General features: G+C 40.9%; 1 protein-coding gene across 2 annotated transcripts; it reads left to right on the plus strand.

The window, feature by feature from the left end:
• The first annotated feature begins 74 nt into the window (after positions 1 to 74).
• col2a1a (collagen, type II, alpha 1a) lies at positions 75 to 24,310 on the plus strand. 2 transcript variants are annotated; one of them, XM_018701151.2, is made up of 54 exons: positions 75 to 533; positions 2,481 to 2,687; positions 3,886 to 3,902; positions 4,038 to 4,070; positions 4,807 to 4,839; positions 5,015 to 5,068; positions 5,559 to 5,660; positions 6,209 to 6,286; positions 6,942 to 6,986; positions 7,127 to 7,180; positions 7,313 to 7,366; positions 7,766 to 7,819; positions 7,975 to 8,028; positions 8,145 to 8,198; positions 8,304 to 8,348; positions 8,484 to 8,537; positions 8,678 to 8,722; positions 8,864 to 8,917; positions 9,445 to 9,543; positions 9,672 to 9,716; positions 9,836 to 9,934; positions 10,036 to 10,089; positions 10,201 to 10,308; positions 10,420 to 10,473; positions 10,679 to 10,777; positions 10,903 to 10,956; positions 11,651 to 11,749; positions 11,958 to 12,011; positions 12,115 to 12,168; positions 12,287 to 12,340; positions 12,591 to 12,644; positions 13,584 to 13,628; positions 13,868 to 13,966; positions 14,774 to 14,881; positions 15,042 to 15,095; positions 15,212 to 15,265; positions 15,409 to 15,462; positions 16,377 to 16,430; positions 16,544 to 16,651; positions 16,838 to 16,891; positions 18,302 to 18,355; positions 18,449 to 18,610; positions 18,807 to 18,914; positions 19,201 to 19,308; positions 19,460 to 19,513; positions 19,635 to 19,742; positions 19,851 to 19,904; positions 20,032 to 20,139; positions 20,233 to 20,286; positions 20,855 to 20,962; positions 21,060 to 21,348; positions 21,613 to 21,800; positions 21,904 to 22,146; positions 22,255 to 24,310. In XM_018701151.2, exons 1-54 carry the CDS (start codon positions 440 to 442, stop codon positions 22,399 to 22,401), a joined length of 4,473 nt encoding a protein of 1,490 aa, XP_018556667.1. In that variant the 5' UTR covers positions 75 to 439; the 3' UTR covers positions 22,402 to 24,310. The 2 variants fall into 2 exon arrangements, with proteins under 2 accessions (XP_018556667.1, XP_018556669.1); XM_018701153.2 differs by lacking the exon at positions 2,481 to 2,687 and having other exon boundaries at positions 76 to 533.
• The last annotated feature ends 129 nt before the right edge of the window (positions 24,311 to 24,439 follow it).

Below are 24,439 nucleotides of genomic sequence, written 5' to 3' on the forward strand. Positions count from 1 at the left end.
TCTGGTGGATGTAGCCCCCTTTTTAATGTGAAAGTGAAGGTGCATCTCTTGGCCAGGCCAGGCCAAGCAGGTCAAGGAAGGAAGGAGGGCTTGAGTTTAAAAAAAGTCCCTGGGAGAGTAGATGCTGCTGGATTGAGGGGAGGGAGATGAGGTTCAGGTTTCAGCCTTACAGGGGGTCTGGGGGAAGGACTGGTATTTTGGAATATACGAAGATCCATACAAGGCACAGTGGACATAAAACCGCGGTGCTTGCCCTGACGCGGTGGGTGCAGAGTGCCAGCTGGGGCCCCGCGTTGGATTCCACTTAGATTTTGGAGGGTTTGACTGCATGGTGCCATAAGTCGCTGGGAACACACACTTAACACACCACTGACTGAAAGCCTGGTCTCCTTCGTCCCTTCACTTCTCACCCAAGCTCCTGCATGTCTAATATTTAGACATGTTCAGCTTTGTGGACTCAAGGACTGTTCTGCTACTTGTAGCATCCCAAGTTGTTTTACTATCCGTGGTCAGATGTCAGGAAGAGGACGACCGTAAGTTGCAAAGTTTTTCTTGACATTTTCTTGACATTTTTTTCTTTTCACTTGTAAAAAAATGTGGATTGTTCTTCTGATGACATTACCAACTTTTTGTTTGCATTCCCAACCTTGCCTACTTGATGTTTGAGAAGAATAGTGGAGAATAAATCCACTGCAGTTGGTTTGATGTCAAATGAAGAGCACAAAGAGTACAATTCTGTTAGGCTCAGATGCAGTTTTTTTTTCTATGGCCAATTACATTATTTGTTATTTTCAGTAATGTGGCTGTTATTTTTGTGAACCTATACTGTCAAGCAGGTTTTCAGTGGTCATTCCAAGTAAGCACATAGTTTTCTGTGGCATAGGTGAGGCTGTCAAGGCATATCTATGTGGGATGGAGGACCAGGTGAACAAGTGTTCACTTGTCCTCACCTGGGTTCTACTGCTCAGCCTTTCCTGCTGTGTTTGCTCTTATTGCAGTACTATATATCAGAAGCAGGAGATACTTGATTCCTTAAATGTCTTTGATTCCCATTATCTATAAGAAATATACACTTTTTGGTGTAGGTTGTCAGACAATTCAGGATTATCTAGAAAGTTAGTCTTGAGCAATTTATGGGCAAATCAAAAGTGACTTTAATTATTTGACATCTAAAATAAACCTCACCCACAGGGTTTGGCTGGAACAGGTTCAGGGCTTTCATGATGTGAAGTGACAGGGTCAGACAGTGTTTGACCCTAGACTAGCAGGCTCAAAGGGTAGCAGGAAGAGAGATGGACAGAGGACAGAGTGCACAGCAGGAGTCAACAGATGAAGGACATATAGCTGTATTTATAGCAAGTTGACTTTACTTAACTACTCCACATTTCCTGCTTCCAACCCCCTCTCTCCTAGCATTTATCAATTATAAGCATTACAATGAACCCATAAATTGTAGTGAAAAGAAATATTTGTGGAATAGAGAACAGACATTTCAGTTGCAAGAGGCAAAACTCATTTCTGACCAGGAATTAAACATCTCTGTGACATGTATGTGATAAGTATCATTTTCACAAATATGCTTAAAAAACAAATAACAGCAGTTGGTAGGCCCAGCCCTAAGCTATGCACATTAAACAAATCACCCATTCTTAATTCCTCAGTGTGTTTGCGCTGGCGCTTTACACAGGTATGGGACCCAGACGGAGAAATTTAGAAGGACCCCCTGTTTACTTAAGGCAGCAGCTTGTCAATTGGGCACAGTATCCCTGTAAGAGAGGTTCATTCATACGAGCAGCAGAGCAGGCCTGCAGGTTAAATATACTTAACCAGCAATGTGAAATACCTCAACTAGGGCTTCAGACACAACTGTTAACTGTGCACCTTGTTGACATTACCTTTTATGCTGCTATAAAATTCTCCTTTTCCTTGCCTCCCACATTAATTACATTTAAAACTTTTGAATTATAGTCATACTCCACAGCTACTTATTTGCACCAGTGTATTTTGGGGTCAAACCAGCACCTGTTCATCAGCATCAAAGCAACAAGGCCTCACACAGTCACACTCATGTTTAATGCCTGTGTTTTTCTATTTTTTGAATGTTACGTTTTATATACTTTGCACTACTTTATAAAGTGTTCATAGCTTTTATTTGATACAGGATAACTTTTATCTTTCTCCGTCTTCCTTGTACATCCCTCCACTTCACTCATTAACCACTCCCCCTCCATCTTACCCCCACACTGCCATTACTCCTCCTACTTCCTTGCCCCACCCTTTGACCCCCTTTCATCTGCTTATTCCCACTTCTCTCTCTTAAACCAACTATTTCAACAACATTTGCTATACCAACCCACAATACTGTATAAACTCCAATACCTTTCCCTATCTAACTCTCCCTTGAACCAACCTGTCTCTCTTCCCACTGCACCTATCCCTCCTCTGTCTACCTGCCACACTCCCCCTGCTGGCCACCACAGAGGAAGCAGGTGGCTGCATCCAGGACGGCCAGCAGTATAATGATAAGGATGTGTGGAAGCCAGAGCCGTGTCGTATCTGTGTGTGCGACAGCGGAGCAGTTCTGTGTGATGAGATAATCTGCGAGGAGATCAAAGAGTGTGCCAACCCTCTCATCCCATCTGGAGAGTGCTGTCCCATCTGCCCTGCTGATGCCAGTGCCCCCATTGGTTGTAATTTATTTATTCACATACCCATAAATAAATTACTCTTTTAGCTTGCATTTATCTGCCTCCTGGCTAACACTTTTGAATGGGGAACTGCCACAGGATCCAAATACTGTGCTGCAGTAGACACTGATAACAGTATGTGGGTGTATTTTCCATAGTTTTGGCCAAAAGTTTATAGTTTCACGATTTGGTATTTGTGCTAATGATTTGCTACTCAGTCGGCGCCTGCTGTTCCCTATTCCAAAGTGACCCTCTACATGCTTGGTTTTTATGGAGACCAGACAAGCAACATTATCAGGATTATATCACTCCCTGGTTGGATCCTGAGATGTGTTCTTTGGTTCTCACCTAAACCAGTAGAGAGGCCTCTGCTTATTTTAACTCATGAGTAAGATGAAGCCTATATTCATACTGAACCACAACTCAATGATTTATTTGACCCATTTACAAAGTAGGGTGTCTTCAGGTGATTTAATTCAGTGAGGGACTAAGGTTCCAACCTTTTATGTATGAGACCTCATGTCAAGACTATTTACATGAACCTGCCAAAGGTTCAAGGCCTTGTGAGGAGAGACTATATACCTGCGGTGTCCTCAGAAACAACCTAGTATATGACATTTACAACAATTTTTCACAATTTTCACTTAATTACTTACTCATTAAAAATTAGTAATTACATAAAAATCTTGTAGCTTTTTCTGACACCAAGTTTTTGCTCAGTAATGGATATCTCAGGCCATCAAAAATAGACAGTGTTTAAGATCATTTGGGCATAAATGAATTCCTACAAATTTGATATATACAATGTTTCATAATCAAAAGTAAGACATACCAAATCTTACTGGCACTGGCTGCCATGCTCTATTCAAAAAGCTAAGCTTACAACTTGCTTACGTTGTACTTACTTACAGTATATTAACATTTTTCTTTAATGATTGGATCTAAACACATTTTCATCTCCTAGCCCATGCTTGCTTCTGCTTCATCTCTCATCATTAATCATTAATCTGGATGGGTTCTTTTCCTTTGGGTTTGGTGAATGGTATTTGATCACTTTAGCATCATTAGATTTCTTTGCAGGTCTCCTTTCCTAAGAATCACAGACTATATTTCAAATCAGTCAAGTGTCTAAAGTGTTTATCAATTTAAATGTTGTTATTCTTTCTTTTCCCCTTCATCCATCTGTCTGCAACATCAGAGACCATTGGTGCTAAGGTAAGGCTGCACATTGTAGGAAAACAAAACATCCATGCACAGTCACAACAAATAACAATATGAAAACAGCACATGCTTTTTATTTTTTAAGATGTTTTCAGGACACTGATGTCACTTTTTTCTTTTACCAATTAGGGCCAAAAAGGTGAACCAGGAGAGATTGCAGATGTAAGTATGAATCCTCTGTAGTATATCACAGTAAAGTAATGCTTGAAATAAAAATAACACTTCTCTCAAAACTGCTTTCTACACACGCTCATTACTGTCCTTGGTATCAATTTTCCTTAGAAAACTCAATCAATGATCAAACCAACCAACAATTTCGGAATTTAGTTTTCTTCCTTGGGATCTTCCAACACTGGTTATTAATGCCCATAATAATCACCTGCACAGTGTACATATTTTCTGAAGATTTTTACTTTGTTGAATTTTGTGAAATTTAGCTTGACTCAGAGTCATTCAGAAACAGTTTCCCGTTAAAGAAAGTTTTGATCATTAGAGTGGCAATTTCTTGCTACTAAGAGATTAACTACAATGTCCAACAGTGTCTTGTTGGACTTTCTATTAAATGAGGACAAACCCTGCATTCCTGAGACATAATGAACCCAATCAAATCCGCTTAGATCTTCTCAGCAACTTTGCTGCAAGTACACGTCAGGTGAACAAAGTCAGCCAGACCAGAGGTTAAGAGGAGGTGATGTTTTAGCAAAACTGTCAAATGAAATCCTAATCAGATTGTGTTTTTTGGCTTGATGCTCACCTCCTACAAAGTTGGAATGTTCTTCAATAAGTTTAGCTGTTCAGAAACTGGAACAACCAGACATGGCATTGGTTTTTGTAAAGAGTCATTTATGACAACAGTCACAGAAACTTGACAAAGGTTTTCTTTTTTATCTTTGTGCAGGTTGTAGGACCAAAAGGACCACCTGGCCCTATGGTAAATACTGTCTTTTTTAAAAACATTATTTTACTATATATTTCATTCATATATTTCTTCTACTATATTTATTCTATGCTTGATGATTATTGGTGCAATAATATGATTCTCGCTCTGAGCAGGAGTTTTACCAATCCTGTGAATCTCACTGGGACAATTATCTTTGTTTTTGCAGGGCCCCCCAGGTGAACAGGGACCACGTGGAGAAGCTGGCGCTAAAGGTGATAAGGTAAGAAACCAAAAAAACCTTCCACCAATCTACTCAGTGCATCATTCCCCCACATTAATGTCATAATGTGAATTCAACGCTTCATTACAACAGGCCACCAAATGTTAGGTCAAGCAACAGCTGTTCTGATCATTATTACAATTGAACGGGCAAAGCACTGTGTATAGTTTTGGACTGTGGGAACATCCAGATCTAATCATGAGATCTAATAAATAGATATTAGACTTCCTCTGCAAATGTTTTGTTGTGAAAGGCATTGACAAAACAAACAACAAACCAGTGTAACCAGTAATAATCATAGAAAACAGTTTACCATACAGAATCTTGCAGAAAGGCAAGAGGAGGACTGTGGTGTACAACCCAAAATTTACAATTAATATGAAGGTCTTGCTAGTTAAAATAAACCAGCAAAGCAGATGATTTCTGACCTGAAAGCAGGTGACTTTGGACAGGTGACTTAGAGAAAATGACCTTTTCTATTTTTCCCTAGGGAAATCCTGGACCTCGAGGAAGAGATGGTGAGCCTGGCACCCCTGGAAACCCTGGCCCAGCTGGCCCACCTGGACCACCTGGACCACCAGGTCTTGGAGGGGTGAGTTTCCTGGGTATTTCTGCAACACAGCATAAACAACGATTCACAATTTAAGTTCCAACACCACAATATAAAGCTATTATCACACAACACACTGATTAATATATGGAGATGCTTTTATGGTAAATTAATGATATATATAATAATATAATTATCAGTATCTTTTCCAGTAGTGAATTGTTTTTTTTTTTTTTTTTTTTTTTTGCTCTATTACCATAATACAAGATGGATGAAACTGATGAATAAATGTTTGTTCTCTGAAAAGCTTTTACTCAGTACATATGTGAAAACAGCTCAAAATGACTCCAGAGAATTGTCTTATTTTATCAAAGTAAACAAGCAGTTCAGCTCACTGCAGGTCTACTGCTTTTGAAAGATGAACATGATGTTTTACTTTAGCAGAAAGCAGGTGCAGACACATTTTCCTTGAGTGTGTTCCTTCATGTTGACTGAGCCAATATTTGACTCAGAAATTCAGTTTATGTTTTTAACTTGATGCTTTTTAAACTCCATAAACTGACTCTCAGTCTGTGTGTCTGTCTTTACAGAACTTTGCTGCTCAGATGGCTTCAGGTTTTGATGAGAAGGCTGGAGGCGCTCAGATGGGTGTGATGCAAGGACCAATGGTAAGTATTACTGTGTACTGTGGGTACTTCTTACAGGGTGAATGCACTCTATTGGTATTGATATTTTTTAGTATGTAGACAGTTCATCTGTCACCATAGCAGAACATCACTGATGACATTTAACTTGCCATGGAGTTGCTGCTGAAAATTTCCAGGAAAAAAGACTGAACATCTTCATTGAGATGATTGCAATGCTGCCACCTAGTGTCTAAGTAGCTTCACTCCAACACAGAGACTTCAGCTTACTATTACTTCTTTTATTAGTATTATTATGGCTCTTGCCACAGAACCTGAGCAGAATTTTAATTATTTTTTATTATTATTATTTTATTTTTAAAAAAGTATATTTGGATATGGAACACATTAAAATATTCACTAAGAACTATATGTTTCATAAATCTGTAGAAACAGGATTTGCAGAGGTTTTGTAGGAGAGGTGTTCATGGGAACGATAACTTTATACCATTGCAATACATTTTTTTTGGTAAGTCTTCTGAGCCCAAAATTGAGCTGACTTTACATTTTATATTACTCTCAATAGCTCTGAATGTGTCTGAAAGTGTTCTATTTAAGCCACCCAATTTTTCACTGTGTAATAAAAAAAATAGATGCTGGGTAAACCTAATTCTCTGTATGTCTTGTGTTTCTCTTTCAGGGTCCTATGGGTCCTCGTGGGCCCCCTGGACCTTCTGGAGCTCCTGTAAGTACATACATTACTGCACTACACCATGATGTAATTGATCATTACAATCAAACACCTAATGTGGACATATATAGAGAATAATTGTTATACTGTTATAATAAATTCCTAATACTTTGCTTTGTCATTTATGCCTAAAGGGACCACAGGGTTTCCAAGGTGCTCCTGGAGAGGCTGGAGAGCCTGGTCCAGCTGTAAGTATTAATAACTACACAACTTTGTATCTAACAGACTTACTGCAGACTGTACTGGTCACATCTCTAATCGTCTTTATGTAGAGTAAGTACATAACTGTCACCAAACCAACTAACTTTGCTTTACAACAGGGACCAATGGGACCTCGTGGACCACCTGGACCTTCTGGAAAACCAGGAAGTGATGTAAGTGTCAAGGCTTCATCTGCATATGAAAACCAGTGTTCATTAAAAACAGAAGCACAAAACCTACATTAATCCAAAGTCAAAGTTAAAACAAACCACATTTTTCTTATGAAGAGGGTAAAATAGCTCGTGATTAAAAGTTTTTTCTTATGCTCTCTTATAGGTGCATTGCTCAAACTAACAATGCACCTATTTCAGTTTCATCCTCCCTCATACACTATGAACTGTGTGTGCCACCAGGGGGCACTGTCTATCTCTCAACAACACTGATGAAAATGATGACTGCACAAAACAAAGGCTGTGTGTATACAGCAGCATCCAACCATAGTAAAGTGCCATGCAGTATCATCTTACCCTGCAGCTACTATAAATAATCCTCCCTCTTCCTGTTTGTTTTAGGGTGAGGCTGGAAAACCTGGAAAATCTGGTGAGCGTGGACCTGCAGGGCCTCAGGTGAGCCAATAATAATCAATTAATAATTGATCATTTCATACTTAAGTGCAAAATAATTTCCGCTGTTGCTAAATCCAGGATTACACATGAAAATCAAGAGAAGAAAACAGGTGGATGAAACATTACTCACGTAAATGTTTTTGTTCTTATTTCAGGGAGCTCGTGGATTCCCTGGAACTCCTGGACTTCCTGGAATCAAAGGACACAGAGTGAGTATTTCAACTTTCACTGCAGAAGAGGCAGGATAACTGAGTGCCATTCATTCATTACATCTGGGGGACTGACTGATTTGTGAGTCCTGATGAGTACTTATGTTTCTCTCTAGGGTCATCCAGGTCTGGATGGAGCTAAGGGAGAGACTGGTGCTGCAGGAGCCAAGGTAGGATCACCACACTATCTTTAGTGATAATATCAACTTTAAAAACATGCAGATTTTCATCACTATTGTTTCTATTGTTTTTCCAACTTCTTCTGTTCTTATCAGGGTGAGGCTGGTGCCCCTGGTGAGAACGGTGCCCCGGGACCCATGGTGAGTTTACAGTGCTTTAATATGGTCTACCAGATTATTCTGGACTTTCTGATACAAAATACTAAGAGAACTATAATTGTTATGTTACTCAGATAATGATTCAAATAAATTAATGAATCGTATCTTCTGACATAGGGCCCCCGTGGTCTGCCTGGTGAGAGAGGACGTCCTGGAGCTGCTGGAGCTGCAGTAAGTAACTGTTTCATATCTGCTTCAATCCATTGAGCAGAAACATGTTTCAAGTCTGCTGTTTGTTACAATTTTAATTATAATTTCATGGTCTTTATCATGATGCACAGAACTGACTATCCTGTCTTTTCCCTCTTCAGGGTGCCCGTGGAAATGATGGCTTGCCTGGTCCTGCTGGTCCACCCGTATGTATCATAGATCTGACTTTGCATCCAGTTGATCTACTTTATGTTACTTTTAATGTTATTGCCTTTGATAACACAGTAACAACGTGATAGTCTCATCAGACATGAAGTTTAACCTGCAGATATTTGTTTTGTCTACAGGGGCCTGTTGGTCCTGCTGGAGCTCCCGGTTTCCCAGGATCCCCAGGAGCCAAGGTTTGTGCAGATCACATGATCACCACATGTATTAAAATAAAGTAGTAAAAGTCTGGTCAGTTAGCATCTTCAGTTTCTATTTCACCACTAAGTGAATTCTTCCTGTAGCACTTTCAGAGAGTTACAGTAATTACATATAATTAAATCCCATAGATTCCTAGAATTATGTCTGGTTCTTGTAATTACTGTCTTTTATACAAAAATGATCAACTTCAGTTGTATATACTACAAACTCTTCTATAATATTCTTGTCAAGGAAGAAAAAGATGCATTCATAGTCTTTTCATATTCAGCTGAAGAATGAAAGTGTATAATTACATAAAAGTATTTACAAATCTGACAGATAATTTCCCAATCATAGATATAGGAATACTATATAAGAGAGAAATACAAGCGATGATAACTGACTAAAACATAGCATTATCTTCATCTGTTCAATATAGAGGTACAAATGTTGAAATTCAAATGAAATGCAGTCCAGATCAGTTTTTCCACTTGTTAATGATAAATGCATTGTGTCCTATTAGGGAGAGGCCGGACCTACTGGTGCTCGTGGAGCTGAGGGCGCACAGGGACCACGTGGAGAGGCTGGTACCCCAGGATCTCCCGGACCCGCCGGAGCATCGGTTGGTTTATCATCATTCATCCTCATCATTCAGATACTCATACAAAAGTCATTCACTATCTTTGTTAATTTTCAGAATATTGTTTATCTGTTTCTTTTTGTTTACTATTTTATTCTCTGTGTGTGTAGGGTAACCCCGGTACTGATGGTATTCCTGGAGCTAAGGGATCTGCTGTAAGTCCCCTCTCTCTATTCATAGGTTTAGAGTCCTCTATTACCTTACCTTGCTTTATAATTATAATATTAATATTTTACTTGATTCTGATATTTTATTTCTTCTGTCCTCCTTAAAGGGTGCTCCCGGTATTGCTGGTGCTCCTGGATTCCCCGGCCCCCGTGGCCCACCTGGACCACAGGGAGCTACCGGACCTCTGGGGCCAAAGGGACAGTCTGTAAGTTACTTGGGGATAATCTATAACTCTGTGAAACCTACATGCTTGTTTGTGCTATGATGGTTTATTGTTGTGGCTGTCTTCTTTTTTGCCACATTTAGGGAGACCCTGGTCTTCCTGGATTCAAAGGTGAAGCTGGACCCAAGGGAGAGCTTGTGAGTTGCTCAGTTTTGAGCTGATCTAACTGATTTCTGACTATATATGCCATAACTTCTTTTAGAATTAGATTACAGAGCAGATTTACTGAGATATCTTAATTTTACCAGGGCCCCGCTGGTCCTCAAGGTGCCCCTGGCCCTGCTGGTGAAGAAGGAAAGAGAGGTGCCAGAGGAGAGCCGGGAGCTGCTGGACCACTTGGACCTCCAGGAGAGAGAGTAAGTAATCAGCATATACCATGACATTGCTCACAGGGGATACTATGAATTAGTTGTTGTTATTTTTCTTCCCCATCTCATTAAAGATGTGTTGTCTGTGATTTTTTTCAGGGAGCTCCAGGTAACCGTGGTTTCCCTGGTCAGGATGGTCTTGCTGGTGCTAAGGTGGGTCCTGAGTAAAATGACATTCTTTAACAGTCCAAACTGATCTCAGCTCACTGACTCCAATAACACGGACTAAATCTGTGCTCTAAGCATTGTAGTATGAAAGATTCTGCTATGATCATGAAACCAGCTGCCTTATTTCCCCTTCATTGATATTTAACTGATTTATATCAAGGCTGACCTACTTCTGTCTCATCCTCTTCAGGGTGCCCCCGGTGACCGTGGTGTTCCTGGTGCTGCTGGGGCTAAAGGTAGTACTGGAGACCCAGGACGTACAGGAGAGCCTGGCCTCCCCGGAGCCAGAGTGAGTTCAGAATCTGACAGTCATTTTTAGTCCTGCATCAGATGGATATTTAGTGTGGTTGGTTTGATCTGCCTGACCTCTTGAATAATGCTGACAATCTCTAAACATTTGTGTGCCTTTTATAGGGTCTTACTGGTCGTCCCGGAGATGCTGGTCCTCAAGGCAAAGTTGGACCCTCTGTGAGTACAAGTGCTTAAAATTGTTAGGTATACCTTCCTATAATAACAACAGGACAATGATAGCAGGAATTCTCAAGCAAAAAATGTTATATCCATCTCTCTACTGTCAATTAATGGCCAGCATGCTGAAAAATAATTTTCACTATTAGGTCTGAAACAAGTGTGATTTGATTTAAAAACAAAAAGTCAGAGTGACAAGTGTTTAGGATCAAAAACAAAAAACAGAAAATACAGCACACTGTTTGTCACTTTAACCCACTTTAGTAAGATGATATTTCAGTCCTCAGACTGTCATCAGGCAATCATCTTGTTTTTGATATGGTATGCTTTTGCCACAATTTGATACATTTTCATTACAGTAGAATTTGCAAAAAAATGTGTCTGAGAATGTGGTTTACAAATATACTTTTATGATTAGAGAAAAGCTACAGCAGCAGATATTCTGAAAAGAAAGCCTAGTTTTAAATAACACTACACATCTTACACGTCTTACTCACAATTTATTGGTAAAATTGTCTACTCTTTCACTCTCTTTATGGAGTCAATATAGCTGAGAACAGAACAGTTAGCACATCAGCCACAGAGTCTGACATACAATCTGTAGGCTGCCATTTAACACACACAAGTTTCAACTACCAAATTAATCTATGAGTTGAAGTGCTGATTTGTGATTTTTACCTTGTGCCTTTGACAGGGTGCCCCTGGTGAGGACGGTCGCCCCGGCCCACCTGGTCCTCAGGGAGCCCGCGGACAGCCAGGAGTGATGGGATTCCCTGGACCAAAGGGAGCCAATGTACGTGTGTTAGGGTTTTTATGAAAGTAGTGTGGGAGCACTTACCCATGACATGTTTATACAGCATATAAAAACCTGTTCATATACAGTCTAAATATATCATTTTACAACAATAAAGTAGCCAAATAACACTACTTTCATTAACTGTGTTGCACTCCAAGATAAAGAGATTTTCCACAGATCAGTTAATGAGATTTCTCTTCAACAGGGTGAACCTGGAAAGCCAGGAGAGAAGGGTCTTGTGGGTCGTCCTGGTCTGAGAGTAAGTATATTTTCTCCATAAATACTCCTCCAAACCTCACAAATAGACCCATCATTTTCTGTCTCCAGATCTTGTCATAATTTAACTACTCCTCTCTGAATAGGGTCTGCCTGGAAAAGATGGTGAGACTGGTGCTGGTGGACCTCCTGGCCCTGCTGTGAGTATTTTAGTATAATTTCATGTTGTGAGATCATGTCTTACACTCATCTGACAGTTTACAGAGTCTTCACTTGTCTTTGCCGCTGGATGATCACCTGTATTTGTGTCTGTCATAGGGACCTGCTGGAGAGAGAGGAGAGCAAGGACAGCCTGGACCTTCTGGCTTCCAGGTGAGTATCTTCTCATCAAACCCCTGATACACCTGTATAGAGAACCAAAAAATAAACACAATGTCCACTCCCCAAAGCCTTAATATTTATATGAGCAGACATCAATACATATCACTTTATAGCTCTGTATTATTTACAGACAGTAACCCCCTAAATTATTCTGGAAAACAACAGATTTACAGGCAATTTCCTAATCTACATGTATATTCACAGACATCATATAACTAATCTCTTTGCTGTTGTTGGACAGGGTCTGCCTGGACCATCTGGTGCCCCAGGAGAGGCTGGAAAACCTGGAGACCAGGTGGGTATTTATTCTGTCTAATCACTTAGTTGCATCTGTATGTCTGTCTTTGTTAACAAACCCCTTCAACCCCATTGCACACAAACTGCAAGCATCCTAGAGCTGGTATAGTACCAGCTACATGTCATATGATGGTATTTGTGAAATTACAATATGGCTGAGATATGAAGTGATTGTGCCACGAGAAATACAGCAAACTGAGTAAAAGTCAAGAAAAAACAGCCTCTGGTTCAAGACAGTCAAAATAACTTGGTATATTTCAGATTAAATATAAATGCAGTTTATTCAGCTCACCATCAATGTAGTATAACTCATTGCTGATATCCTCTGTAGTAACAAGAACAACAAGAAGCCAATGAAATCCAGTGCTAATGCTAAACTACAAGTGATAGCAGTTCTTATCATTTGTATTTTTAACTTTCACATTAACATTTCAAGTTAAAACAATTCATCAACCATCAGTTCATCATTCCTCAAACATTCACTGGGAATCAAATATTCCTCTAATAGTGTTCAGTAGTTGTATTTTTTCTCACCTGTCTCGTTTGTTTTTGCAATTTATGTGAGATCCCTTTGGGACTGATAAACTATCTATTTATCAAGAAAAAAAAATTCCAAGGTTAAATCTCATAAATCTGATCAGTTGAAATATATTACTTTCTGTTTTTCCTTCCTGCCAGCTTTTTCAAGGTCCAAAACTACTCTGTTGCCACACTCAGACAAACAAAACAAAAGATGAAAGTACTGTAAATACCCAATTATGGTTTTCAACTTCACACAAGTGGCTTTGATTACACTGCAACATTCTGGTAAAAATTGATTGGCTATTCTTACTTGGACTAACAGTGTTCAAAAAAGCTCAACAGAAGTTTAAGATCTATGTTTGTATGTATAATTTTACCAAAAACTGGAATAAAACTGTCTGTTTTCTCTCTGCAGGGTGTTCCTGGAGAGGCCGGAGCTCCTGGTGCTATTGGACCTAGAGTAAGTTCCCATGTTCAGACCTCATGTCCACATTTTCAAAGAAAAAAATAAAGAGTGATATTTGTGTATCATTTACAGTTTGAACATGTACATTATGCTAATTTCCATTACTGGTTTCATGTATGAAAACTTTGCATCATCCTAAGAAGCACTTTTTCTTCTACACATCACACAACAGAGCAGTGTCTACCACTTCCTTTTTTTCCCACTGACCCTGCATCTTTTTGTTTCCCTTACAGGGTGAGCGTGGTTTCCCTGGTGAGAGGGGTGGTGCTGGACCTCAGGGTCTTCAGGGACCACGTGGACTTCCTGGAACACCTGGAACTGATGGACCCAAGGTCAGTAGGTTACTCTGAAATAGATTTAAGATTCAGATTATTCTACAACATCCATAAGTATCCTCTGTTCCAGGCTACACAACAGCAGCTCCTCCACTGGTGTTTTAGTTATTCAGCATGTCAAGCAAAAAGGATTCTAATATTTTGTTTTGCATCATAGAATTTTCTTTTCTATTTCTTGGTCAATTGCAGTAACACTGTCTTGCCTGGAAACCTCAAAGTGACAGCAAGACTCCAGAAGTCAGTGCACCTGGCCAAGAAACAGTTTATGATAATCCCTTTTAAAACAATGGCTTGCTGTTTGTACACTTCAGTTTCTGTGCAAATTAAACAATGAGATATAACATGTAAATTAGCAAGATTTAGCGGCACAGACCGGCGGATATTGTTACCTTTGACAGACTAGCTGTTTCCGACTGTCTCAAGTCTTCATGCTAAGCTAAGCTAAGCTAACAAGATGGTAGCGCCAGCTTTGTACATACCTGACAGACAAGGGTATTTCCCAAAATGACAAACTATTCCATAAAATGAATTTAGTAGTATAGAATACTTTTCTGGTCTATTCTTTCCTTGTTAGTCATGTTGAACACAAACTTGCAACTCTGGTTTTCATTTTACGAGAGATTAAATATTTTAGACAAATAATGAAACTGGAACCTATTTCAGGCAAAAAATATATGTTTTGTAAGACACCTTTTGAGTAACTGTAACAAAGGACTGGCATGTCCGTGCACAGTTTCAGTTAATTCATAGGAAACTAGTCAACAAAAAATCTGACTGATGTGTGATCTCCTAATTCTAATTCAGGGAGCTATTGGACCAGCTGGTGCTGCTGGACCCCAGGGACCCCCCGGCCTGCAGGGTATGCCCGGAGAGAGAGGAACTGGTGGCATCCCAGGACCTAAGGGAGACAGAGTGAGTGACGGATTCTTTCATAAGTTGTTATAACTGACTTTTACTTTAATATTATTTCATTAGTGACATTGTAAATTTAAATCAAATGAGCAAATGTCATGACCAGAGGCCTTGTAGTTTCATGTGTGATTAACATGCAGCCTCCTTTTTTGTCCAACAGGGTGACAATGGACAGAAGGGACCTGAGGGTGCTCCTGGAAAGGACGGTGCAAGAGTGAGTTCAAAAGAAATCCTTGGTTACTTGTTTTTTCAGTCTATTATTACAGAGTGAAGCAGTCATCAAATAAAAAGAGGGACATCTGATCTCACACAAACCCTCCTCTTTCTCAGGGTCTGACTGGTCCCATTGGTCCTCCTGGCCCATCTGGACCCAACGGTGCCAAGGTATGAATAACAGCGTTACTATTTGGACTGTTAAAGGGATGATTATCAACTGCATCTAAATGAATTTGGGGCCAAGTTTACTGTAGCATCCATAAGGTATGTTTGATTTGGTTGGTTTGACTGACTGTTTCTCTCCAATCCAGGGTGAGACTGGACCTAGCGGACCTAGTGGCGCCCCTGGTGCTCGCGGTGCTCCTGTAAGTAACTCTTTATGTCATATGTATGTGTGCAGCATACATCTAAACTGATCAACGTGAGCTAGGGTTCCAGGTGTCAGTGAGAGTGAGCTGGGGTTCATAATAATGGAGCCTTGTCTTAATAAAAGCTCACAGCTTTGCTCTCTCTACAGTTGTTTAGAAGATGATATAATGCATCACACTGATCCTTTAAACAAGCACTAACTTGGTGTGGCTTAGTCCAAACTGCGTATAAACACTGGTATAAAGAGTGTTTAATGTTTAATAGCATCCTGTACTCTGGACAGACTGTGATGCTGTTGCTCACAAATCGATAGCATGACAATAATATAATAAGGGCCATCAAACCACCACATCAAAGACATTAAGTTGAATTTAGACAGTGTAGAGAATTTGCCACTGACAGTTAAACTCAAATTGTAGCAGTCTTAAACTTTACATCCCTCTACAAGATATTTCCATTCATAATTTTGAAACAAAAGCAGAATTCCAGCAGAAAAACTGTCTTAGAAAACTGATGTACAGTGTCAGAGGTAGAGTTTAAGACACATTTCATGAGAGACCTGACAGTGTAAATGATTATGATCAGTTGAGGGTATTTGCCACGTGTGACAGAGAAGTGACAGAGAGAGAACAGGATAGTAACCACACTACACAATACAAATTTCCCCCTTTTTTCTCCATAATTACTCATATACAGTTAATGTTATGTTTTCTAAGTTTCTCTTTTTACCAAGAATGCTGTGTACTGGATAAAGGAGGGAGATTGTACATGTTTAGAAGTGCTTTATTTTTCCTAAATGAACAAAAGCCAATAAACATCATGCTTGAGAAGAATTTTGAAATAAAGAAATAACTGATGATTCAAACAGAATCAGTATCTCACCCCAAGCTTTCCCTCTGTCTTCCTATAGGGTGACCGTGGTGAGGTCGGTCCTCCTGGACCTGCTGGCTTTGCTGGACCTCCTGTAAGTAAAGTCAACACAATACCTTTTGTTCAGATTAACTGACTGGAAAATGTATTTTTTATATCTAATCATCAACATTCTGCCAACATTATTGTTCTCTTTAAAATACCCAGGGTGCAGATGGTCAGCCTGGTGCCAAAGGAGAGCTTGGTGAGACTGGACAGAAGGGAGAGGCAGGTTCTCCTGGACCTCAGGGACCATCTGGGGCTCCTGGACCTGTGGTGGGTATTTGACCTAAAAATAATGTCAGATGTATCAAAACAGATGTATACACAGTATCTTAGGTCACATCTGTGGATCAGATGAAACTGGCAATGAGAATACCTTATACAAGGATATGTACAGTGCACAGGACACTTTAAAGTCACACCTGTGTAATATGAACATGAACAATTGTTGTTTTTCAGGGACCTACTGGTGTATCTGGACCCAAAGGAGCTCGTGGTGCTCAGGGAGCTCCTGTAAGTAAATCACACTGACATTTACTGACATGAACAAACCACCCCACAAAACATCAGCTGAATGCAGATACAGACTTTACACATTACATTACACAGACATACATTTTAAAGTTCTGGACCTTGATTGATTGATTTATTGACTGATATGATTCACTAGAGTGCAGTAACTACAATAACACTCAACATAAGAAAGATCAAAAGTGGAGAACTGAAACTATTAGTTGATCAACAGCAAATTAATTTGCAATTATTCTGATCATCAATAATTCCCTGGTTGCTGCTTTTTCTTCGTCTAGTCATGTGATAGACTGATAATTTTGTGGTTTTGGACTGACAGATCAGACAAATAAAATATCTGAAGACATCAACTGTAATGAGCATTCTCACTATTTTCCGACATTTTATGGATCACACAGTTATTTGATTAATCAAGAAAATAATAGGGAGATTAATAGATGAGGGTATTAGTAATCGCAGCCCCATCAGAAGTCTATAAAAATACGCAGACATGTGTATACACACACATGCATGTTTATACACAACATATAAAAACCAAGGGTAGATCATTTAGATACAGAAAATGTAACTATTAGGCAAGTCAACCAGTCTGACATAAAACAATTTACACAAAAATGTGTATGACCTGAATCAGATGAAGTGAAGGGTATTTGTATAACTGAATATCACATTATAGAATAAAGTGTTGCATAAGGCTTTATAGGCCCACAGTATTCCCCATGGGGTACAGCCTGGTTATGTCCAATAAATACATAGGAGGAGAATAGTAAAATCAGTTCGCTGTCTTGAAACTTTCACACTGGTTTGATTCTCTCCATTCAGAAAACCATTAATAGGCAGTGATAGGCAGCCTGTTGGCCTTTACATGAAAACATTTACATGATTCTATAATAAATCTACCAGATAACATTATAAATATAAGGCTAAGGTAAATTCTGAGTGTGGCATATGACAACTTTTTTGCCTGAGGTAAAATTAACAGTACTTTCATTCAACCACAAATGAAACAGGCCACTGTTTATGATGCTTGTATTACAAACACAGAACACACATTTAAGTCATTTTGTGCCAAATAAATAACATTTAACAAAAGCTGCTGTAACTCTTTACTGATGGGAAAAACAGTCCTAAGACAGTTTTATGAATCAATTTTCCTCTTTCCTCCTGACTTTAAATAATAATAATAATACTCCAGACACATTTCCATCATACCTGTTCATCTATGTAACAGACTCTTTTGATTCACTTTGGTGTATTAACTTATCGGAAGATTATTTGTATTTACTGAATCCTTCCTCTTAATGTCAAAACTTCCAAGTACACCTCAGTGACTGATGACAACAAGTTAGGTATGTTTATGTTTACTGAACTCTTTTTTTTTCTTTTTGACAGGGTGCCACTGGTTTCCCTGGTGCTGCAGGCAGAGTTGGACCTCCCGGCCCTAATGTGAGTACTTCATCAGTAATAAATTCCAAGCAGCGACATGTCTGCTGAGTCAGTCGAAAGTACTCACGGAAATTCTCTGTCTTCCCATCACAGGGTAACCCTGGCTCTGCTGGTCCCGCCGGTCCCGCTGGTAAAGATGGACCAAAGGGTGCTCGTGGTGATGCCGGCCCCCCAGGAAGACAGGGAGACACTGGGCTTCGTGGACCTCCCGGCCAACAAGGAGAGAAGGGAGAGCCTGGAGAGGATGGACAACCTGTGAGTTTGATTTTGCATCTCACACGAACCCATTAGTACTTGTCTCAGTCATCTACTACTCCAGCCTGATATTCACAAATAAACTGAATGAAAACTGCACATTCCTGAATGAGGATAGGATCTGTACACTCTGAATTCAGCTAAGTAAGAACATTCATTCATTCATGATTCATTCTTCTCTCTTCTGACTCTGTAGGGTCCTGATGGACCTGCAGGTCCTCAAGGTCTGGCTGGATCCCGTGGTATTGTTGGTTTGCCTGGTCAGCGTGGAGAGAGAGGCTTCCCTGGTCTGCCTGGACCTTCTGTAAGTGCCTCTATCCATGCATTTTGAGCTTTAGCCTCTATGTAAGCTGTTTGAAAATTTTAAAGGGCCGGCTCGTTATGAAATTAAACACCCTTTAGTATTTTTACAAATTCATTAAATCATTGCAGATAGGCTTTTATCTTCCTGTTAGTTTGCCTTATATTTGAGGTTTATTCTTCTGAGTTATCCATGAATCTTCACTCTATTCAAAGTCAGAAGATTATTTGTGTGTCTTCAATGTCAAAGCAACTCTTGAAATATAATAAAATATTTCCTTTGTGTTTAGGGAGAACCTGGTAAACAGGGAGGTACTGGTTCTGCTGGCGACCGCGGACCTCCTGGACCTGTTGGACCCCCTGGACTTACTGGACCTGCTGGAGAGCCCGGTAGAGAGGTCAGAACTAAACAACAGTAACAACAAAATGTCAAAAATCAAAACATCTGGAGTTATGTATTCACTTGTCTGCCTGTAGAGACAATAATCACACTTAAAGTGGCAGTGAATTAAACAATGGCCATAATTACAATATGTCTCTGTCTTTCAGGGCACCCCTGGATCAGATGGACCTCCTGGTCGGGACGGAGCTGTTGGAACCAAGGTGACAGACTTCAGTCTGAAACTAATCCAACAAATAACAGTTTTTTGACAAAAGTTTGCCAAAACAGCCGGTTTGCAAAAACTGTTGTTATCCTGACTGATCACCTTGTGTCCCCCTGTAGGGAGAGCGAGGTAACACTGGTCCTGCTGGCGCCCCCGGAGCTCCTGGTGCCCCTGGTGCACCCGGGCCTGTCGGACCCCTTGGAAAGCAGGGAGACAGAGGAGAGGCTGTAAGTAACACAGGACACTGTAAAGGATTGTGGCATAAGTCTTTAGCGCTGTTTCATACTTTTAATGTTAAGACAAGGAAGCACCCACACATTTACTTCTTTCTTTAGGGCGCTCAAGGACCTGCAGGACCTCCTGGATCTGCTGGTGCTAGAGGAATGGCTGTAAGTCTCATCATCTTTAACTACACCATATAATTATGCTTTTTTACATTTTAATTACATATAGGTGATGAAAAGTGCTACACATATGCAGCCATAAAATTAAATACATGACAAACTTTTACTCCAGGGACCCCAAGGCCCACGTGGAGACAAGGGAGAGGCTGGAGAGACTGGAGAGAGGGGACAGAAGGGTCACCGTGGCTTCACTGGTCTGCAGGGTCTTCCTGGACCTCCTGTGAGTAATCCAAATCTATCAGTTCTTCCCTGCAGCACCATTTCTCCTCTGTCTCTTTTTTCATCTAATCTGTCATTAACCTTGTCTAAACAGGGTCCCGCTGGAGATTCCGGAGCTGCTGGACCTGCAGGACCAAGCGGCGCTAAGGTAAGAAAACTGACCTAAAGCAAAGAGCGAAAGAGAAGAAAAACTCTTATTACATTTCCATCCTGAAGCTTTAACACCCAAGATATGTGATGGTAATGAAGGGCACAGGTTAGTCTTTTTGTAATTCTCCAATCACCTGATGAAGACGGGGACAGGAAGGGCCACGTGCTTTAATTACCCACTGCTGTGATAAGATGGGCGGCCCAGGCATTTTGTAATTACTCTCTGCCAGGAAAAGAGGCAGACGGCCTGTGATTTGTGAAGCCACTCCTGCTGAGATCGGAAATGGACTTCAATATCTATTCTAGATTAGCTGAGCACTGAGCACGATAAGAAAAATGAAGGGAAATGTCACCATACAAATAATCTTCATGCATAATAAGGCAAAGGGTCTGGAGGTGATTGGGCTAATAGAGGGAAAACTGCTGCTGCATTTGAATTGCTTTATCAGATTTTTTTCTTATCCAGACTGTATGGTGGATTTAAAAAATAAAAAATATAGTTTTACACTTTCGACAGCAAGACCCACCCACTGGTTTTTAATTAAATTTTTAACTTGTGTCTGTAGGGTCCCCCTGGACCAGCTGGACCTGCTGGCAAAGACGGATCTAATGGACTGCCCGGCCCTATTGGACCCCCTGGACCTCGTGGACGCTCTGGAGAAACTGGTCCTGCTGTATGTAACATGTCATAGCCTCAGTGCTGTCTTACTACACCCGACTGTACACGCCCTCCTGATTCATTTGTTGCTTTTCCTCCTCCTCCTCCTCCAGGGTCCTCCTGGTAACACCGGACCCCCTGGTCCTCCTGGTCCTCCTGGCCCTGGCATCGACATGTCTGCCTTCGCCGGTCTGGGTCAGACCGAGAAGTCCCCCGATCCTCTTAGGTATATGAGGGCCGATGAGGCCTCCAGCTCCCTGAGGCAGCACGACGTCGAGGTCGACTCCACACTCAAGTCCCTCAACAACCAGATTGAGAACCTGCGCAGCCCCGACGGCTCCCAGAAGAACCCTGCTCGCACCTGCAGAGACCTGAAACTGTGCCACCCTGAGTGGAAGAGCGGTAAGTAGGGCAGAGGGGTGGAGAGGGATTAAGAGAGGGAAGAAAGAAACAGTTCTTTCTAAATCATCTCTAACGTCCATGCTTGACCTAGAGATATGTATACATGCTTTTAGTATGTTGCTTTCAGGTTTCTGATTAGGATTACTTTCTAGTTTGCCACAGAGCTGACATTCAAACCTATTTGTGGAGTAAAAACAGTTTGCCAATGTTACATTTAGTTTCTCAGCTTCACTCCTTATTAACCCACGTCTCTCATCTCTCCAGGTGACTACTGGGTTGATCCCAACATTGGCAGCACAGCTGACGCCATCAAGGTCTTCTGCAACATGGAGACCGGAGAGACCTGCGTCTACCCAAGCATTGCCAAGGTACCAAAGAAGAACTGGTGGAGCAGCAAGAGCAAGGACCGCAAACACATCTGGTTCGGAGAGACCATGAACGGAGGATTCCACGTGAGTGCACTTATAAGATCATTTCTTTCTATAAACTGATCCTGAGGAACTAAATGATCCCCAACGTAAAAGCTGCTCATTGACTCCCCTGCTTGTTCTACAGTTCAGCTATGCACAGGACGGCCCCGCTGCCAACGCTGCCAGCGTCCAGCTGACCTTCTTGAGGCTTCTGTCCACTGAGGCGTCCCAGAACCTCACTTACCACTGCAAGAACAGCGTTGCCTACATGGACCAGACCACAGGCAACCTGAAGAAGGCTTTGCTGCTGCAGGGCTCCAACGACGTGGAGATCCGCGCAGAGGGCAACAGTCGCTTCACATACAGCGTGTTGGAGGATGGCTGCAAGGTGAGAACGGACACCTGCAACACAGAGCCAGAGAAACAATCTCTTTTAAGTTTAACGTGTTGTATTATGAAACTGCTGCTAACACATCTCTCCGTTCTCAACCAACAGAAACACACAGGCCGGTGGGGAAAGACTGTCTTTGAGTACAAAACACAGAAGACCTCCCGTCTGCCAATCGTGGACATTGCTCCTATGGACATCGGAGGAGCGGATCAGGAGTTTGGCGTGGATGTAGGCGCAGTCTGCTTCTTGTAAAGTGGAGTATCACAATGGCCCCCCAAATAACAGGAAATAAATGAAACTCAACCATGAAACATTACACACACTTCCACAATAAAGAAGACTGGAAATTATAAAAGAAAATTGATACTTTTTCTCTCAACAACGAAGTGCTCTCCAAGTTGTACTCCCTGGATGTTAGCACTGAAGGGCACCGGCAATATCTGTACACCACACCAGCATTCTCTGTCAACCCGCTTCCTGAGATCCAGTCATGTTTCCCATGGCCCACTGTTGACGGGGAATGAGTCAGAGCCAGGAGGAAGAGGGACCAAGCGAACAAGTTATGGAGAACAGAAACATGACTTGATGTCACTTATTTATTGTCTAACCTGAATGGGCAGAGTTGAGGTAGGACTGGACAGGTTTTACTTTGTAAAGTACGACAAGCGCCCCCCCACCCCCCACCTTTCCACTACAGAACAGCCGCACAACCTCTGTCCCAGTCCTACTCCACCTCCCTCCCTGTTTCCCTCCTGACACACAAATACGGCATTTTCGAATCAGTGTAGACCAAAAAAAACAAATATATATATATTCTCAGTAAGTAAAATCAAATCCAGGTGCTCCAGGCCTGTCCATCATGAGCAGGAGCAGAACCTTTACTGTGTATTATAAATCCTTGGTTCTATTGTTGTAAAAGTCTGTGTTTATAAACAACCAGATGGTTTTATATATATTTCCACATAATGTGTGTACATGTGTCTATATGCACACCAACACTTTTTGGAAAGTGAGGTTACATTTGGGATGTATGTTTCAATGACCTGTACCCCCTTGACTGCCCATCAGAGGAAGGCCCAGTTCTCATCCAAAAAAAAAAAAAAAAAAAAAAAAAAAAAAAGAATTGAAGAATTTGAGGGAAATTAATTTTCACCTTTTTATCGTAGTCATCCAGATTGTTTAAAGCTACCTCACGCTGAAAAACAAAGTGAAAATGTTGAGTTTAAAATCTGAGGCTGACCAAAACATTAGCTTTCAGGTGGATCTGGGGCTGAACGGCCATCTTTGCTTTGGGTTGCTCTCTCTTCAAAAGGTGCTATAAGTTCTGTAATTCTCCACCAAACACCCCCCCCCCCCTTTTCTCCATCTTCCCCCCCAACCCTAATTCCCACTAGCCTCACACCACACACTCACACTCCACCCTGGAGGAGGGGTGCAGTCGGGTTAAGAGAGGGGAGATAGGGGCTACTTGGAGGCCTCCTCTTGAGTCCAGATCCCCAAAGCTGAACGTGGGACTCTGAGGATGGTTGCTACAATAAAAAATAAAAATTAAAAAAACAACCAGGGTGGGTTGTCTCTGTGTGTGTGAGGGCGTGTACATTTTTTTAATTAATTTTATTATGACCATGATCATTTTTGTTTTTATTTTGTTACACTTCTAATTGCTGTAAATTGGAAAATAAAAGGAAAACCGAATTAAGAATGAAGTTGATTTTTAATTGAGTTTTGAATAAAAACAGAAATGGCGTGGGGATGTATTTCTTCTCTCAACAGAACCGTTCATGTGTGCTTAAATGTCTTTTTTTTGTGTTAAACTTGTATTTCTTGAGGTCAGTTACTCTTGATTGTGAGTGCGACATCTGTGTGTGAGCGTGTGCGTGTGAGAGTTTGAGACTGTGATGCAAGTGTGTTATTTTCATATGAGAGAATCTCATAACAAAAAGGAACAAAAGTACTGTATTTGTTCTGCGGTTTCAGGGTGGGGCTGGGCGTCGTTGGCTCCTGTTTGTCTGAACTAATAGGCATAAATAAAGAACATTTTGTTGACTGGAATCAAGTATTTTGTAGAGTAGTGATGCATCTGAAAAGCTGCGTCAGTACTTGTCTGTACTGTGGCCTGCTTCCTCTCCGGTCTGTCCTGAGTAATAAAAGCTTGACTTAAGCCTTCACAGTGACATATTCTTGTTTAAAATAAAATGATCCATTAGGCATCCAAACATTCAATTTACAAACCTCTTCTTAATGTTATATATGAATATATGCCAATATATCAAAATTATGTTTTGGTATA

The sequence above is a fragment of the Lates calcarifer genome, linkage group LG6 (genome assembly GCF_001640805.2).
Source record: "Lates calcarifer isolate ASB-BC8 linkage group LG6, TLL_Latcal_v3, whole genome shotgun sequence".
NCBI classification, from domain to species: Eukaryota; Metazoa; Chordata; class Actinopteri; family Centropomidae; genus Lates; species Lates calcarifer.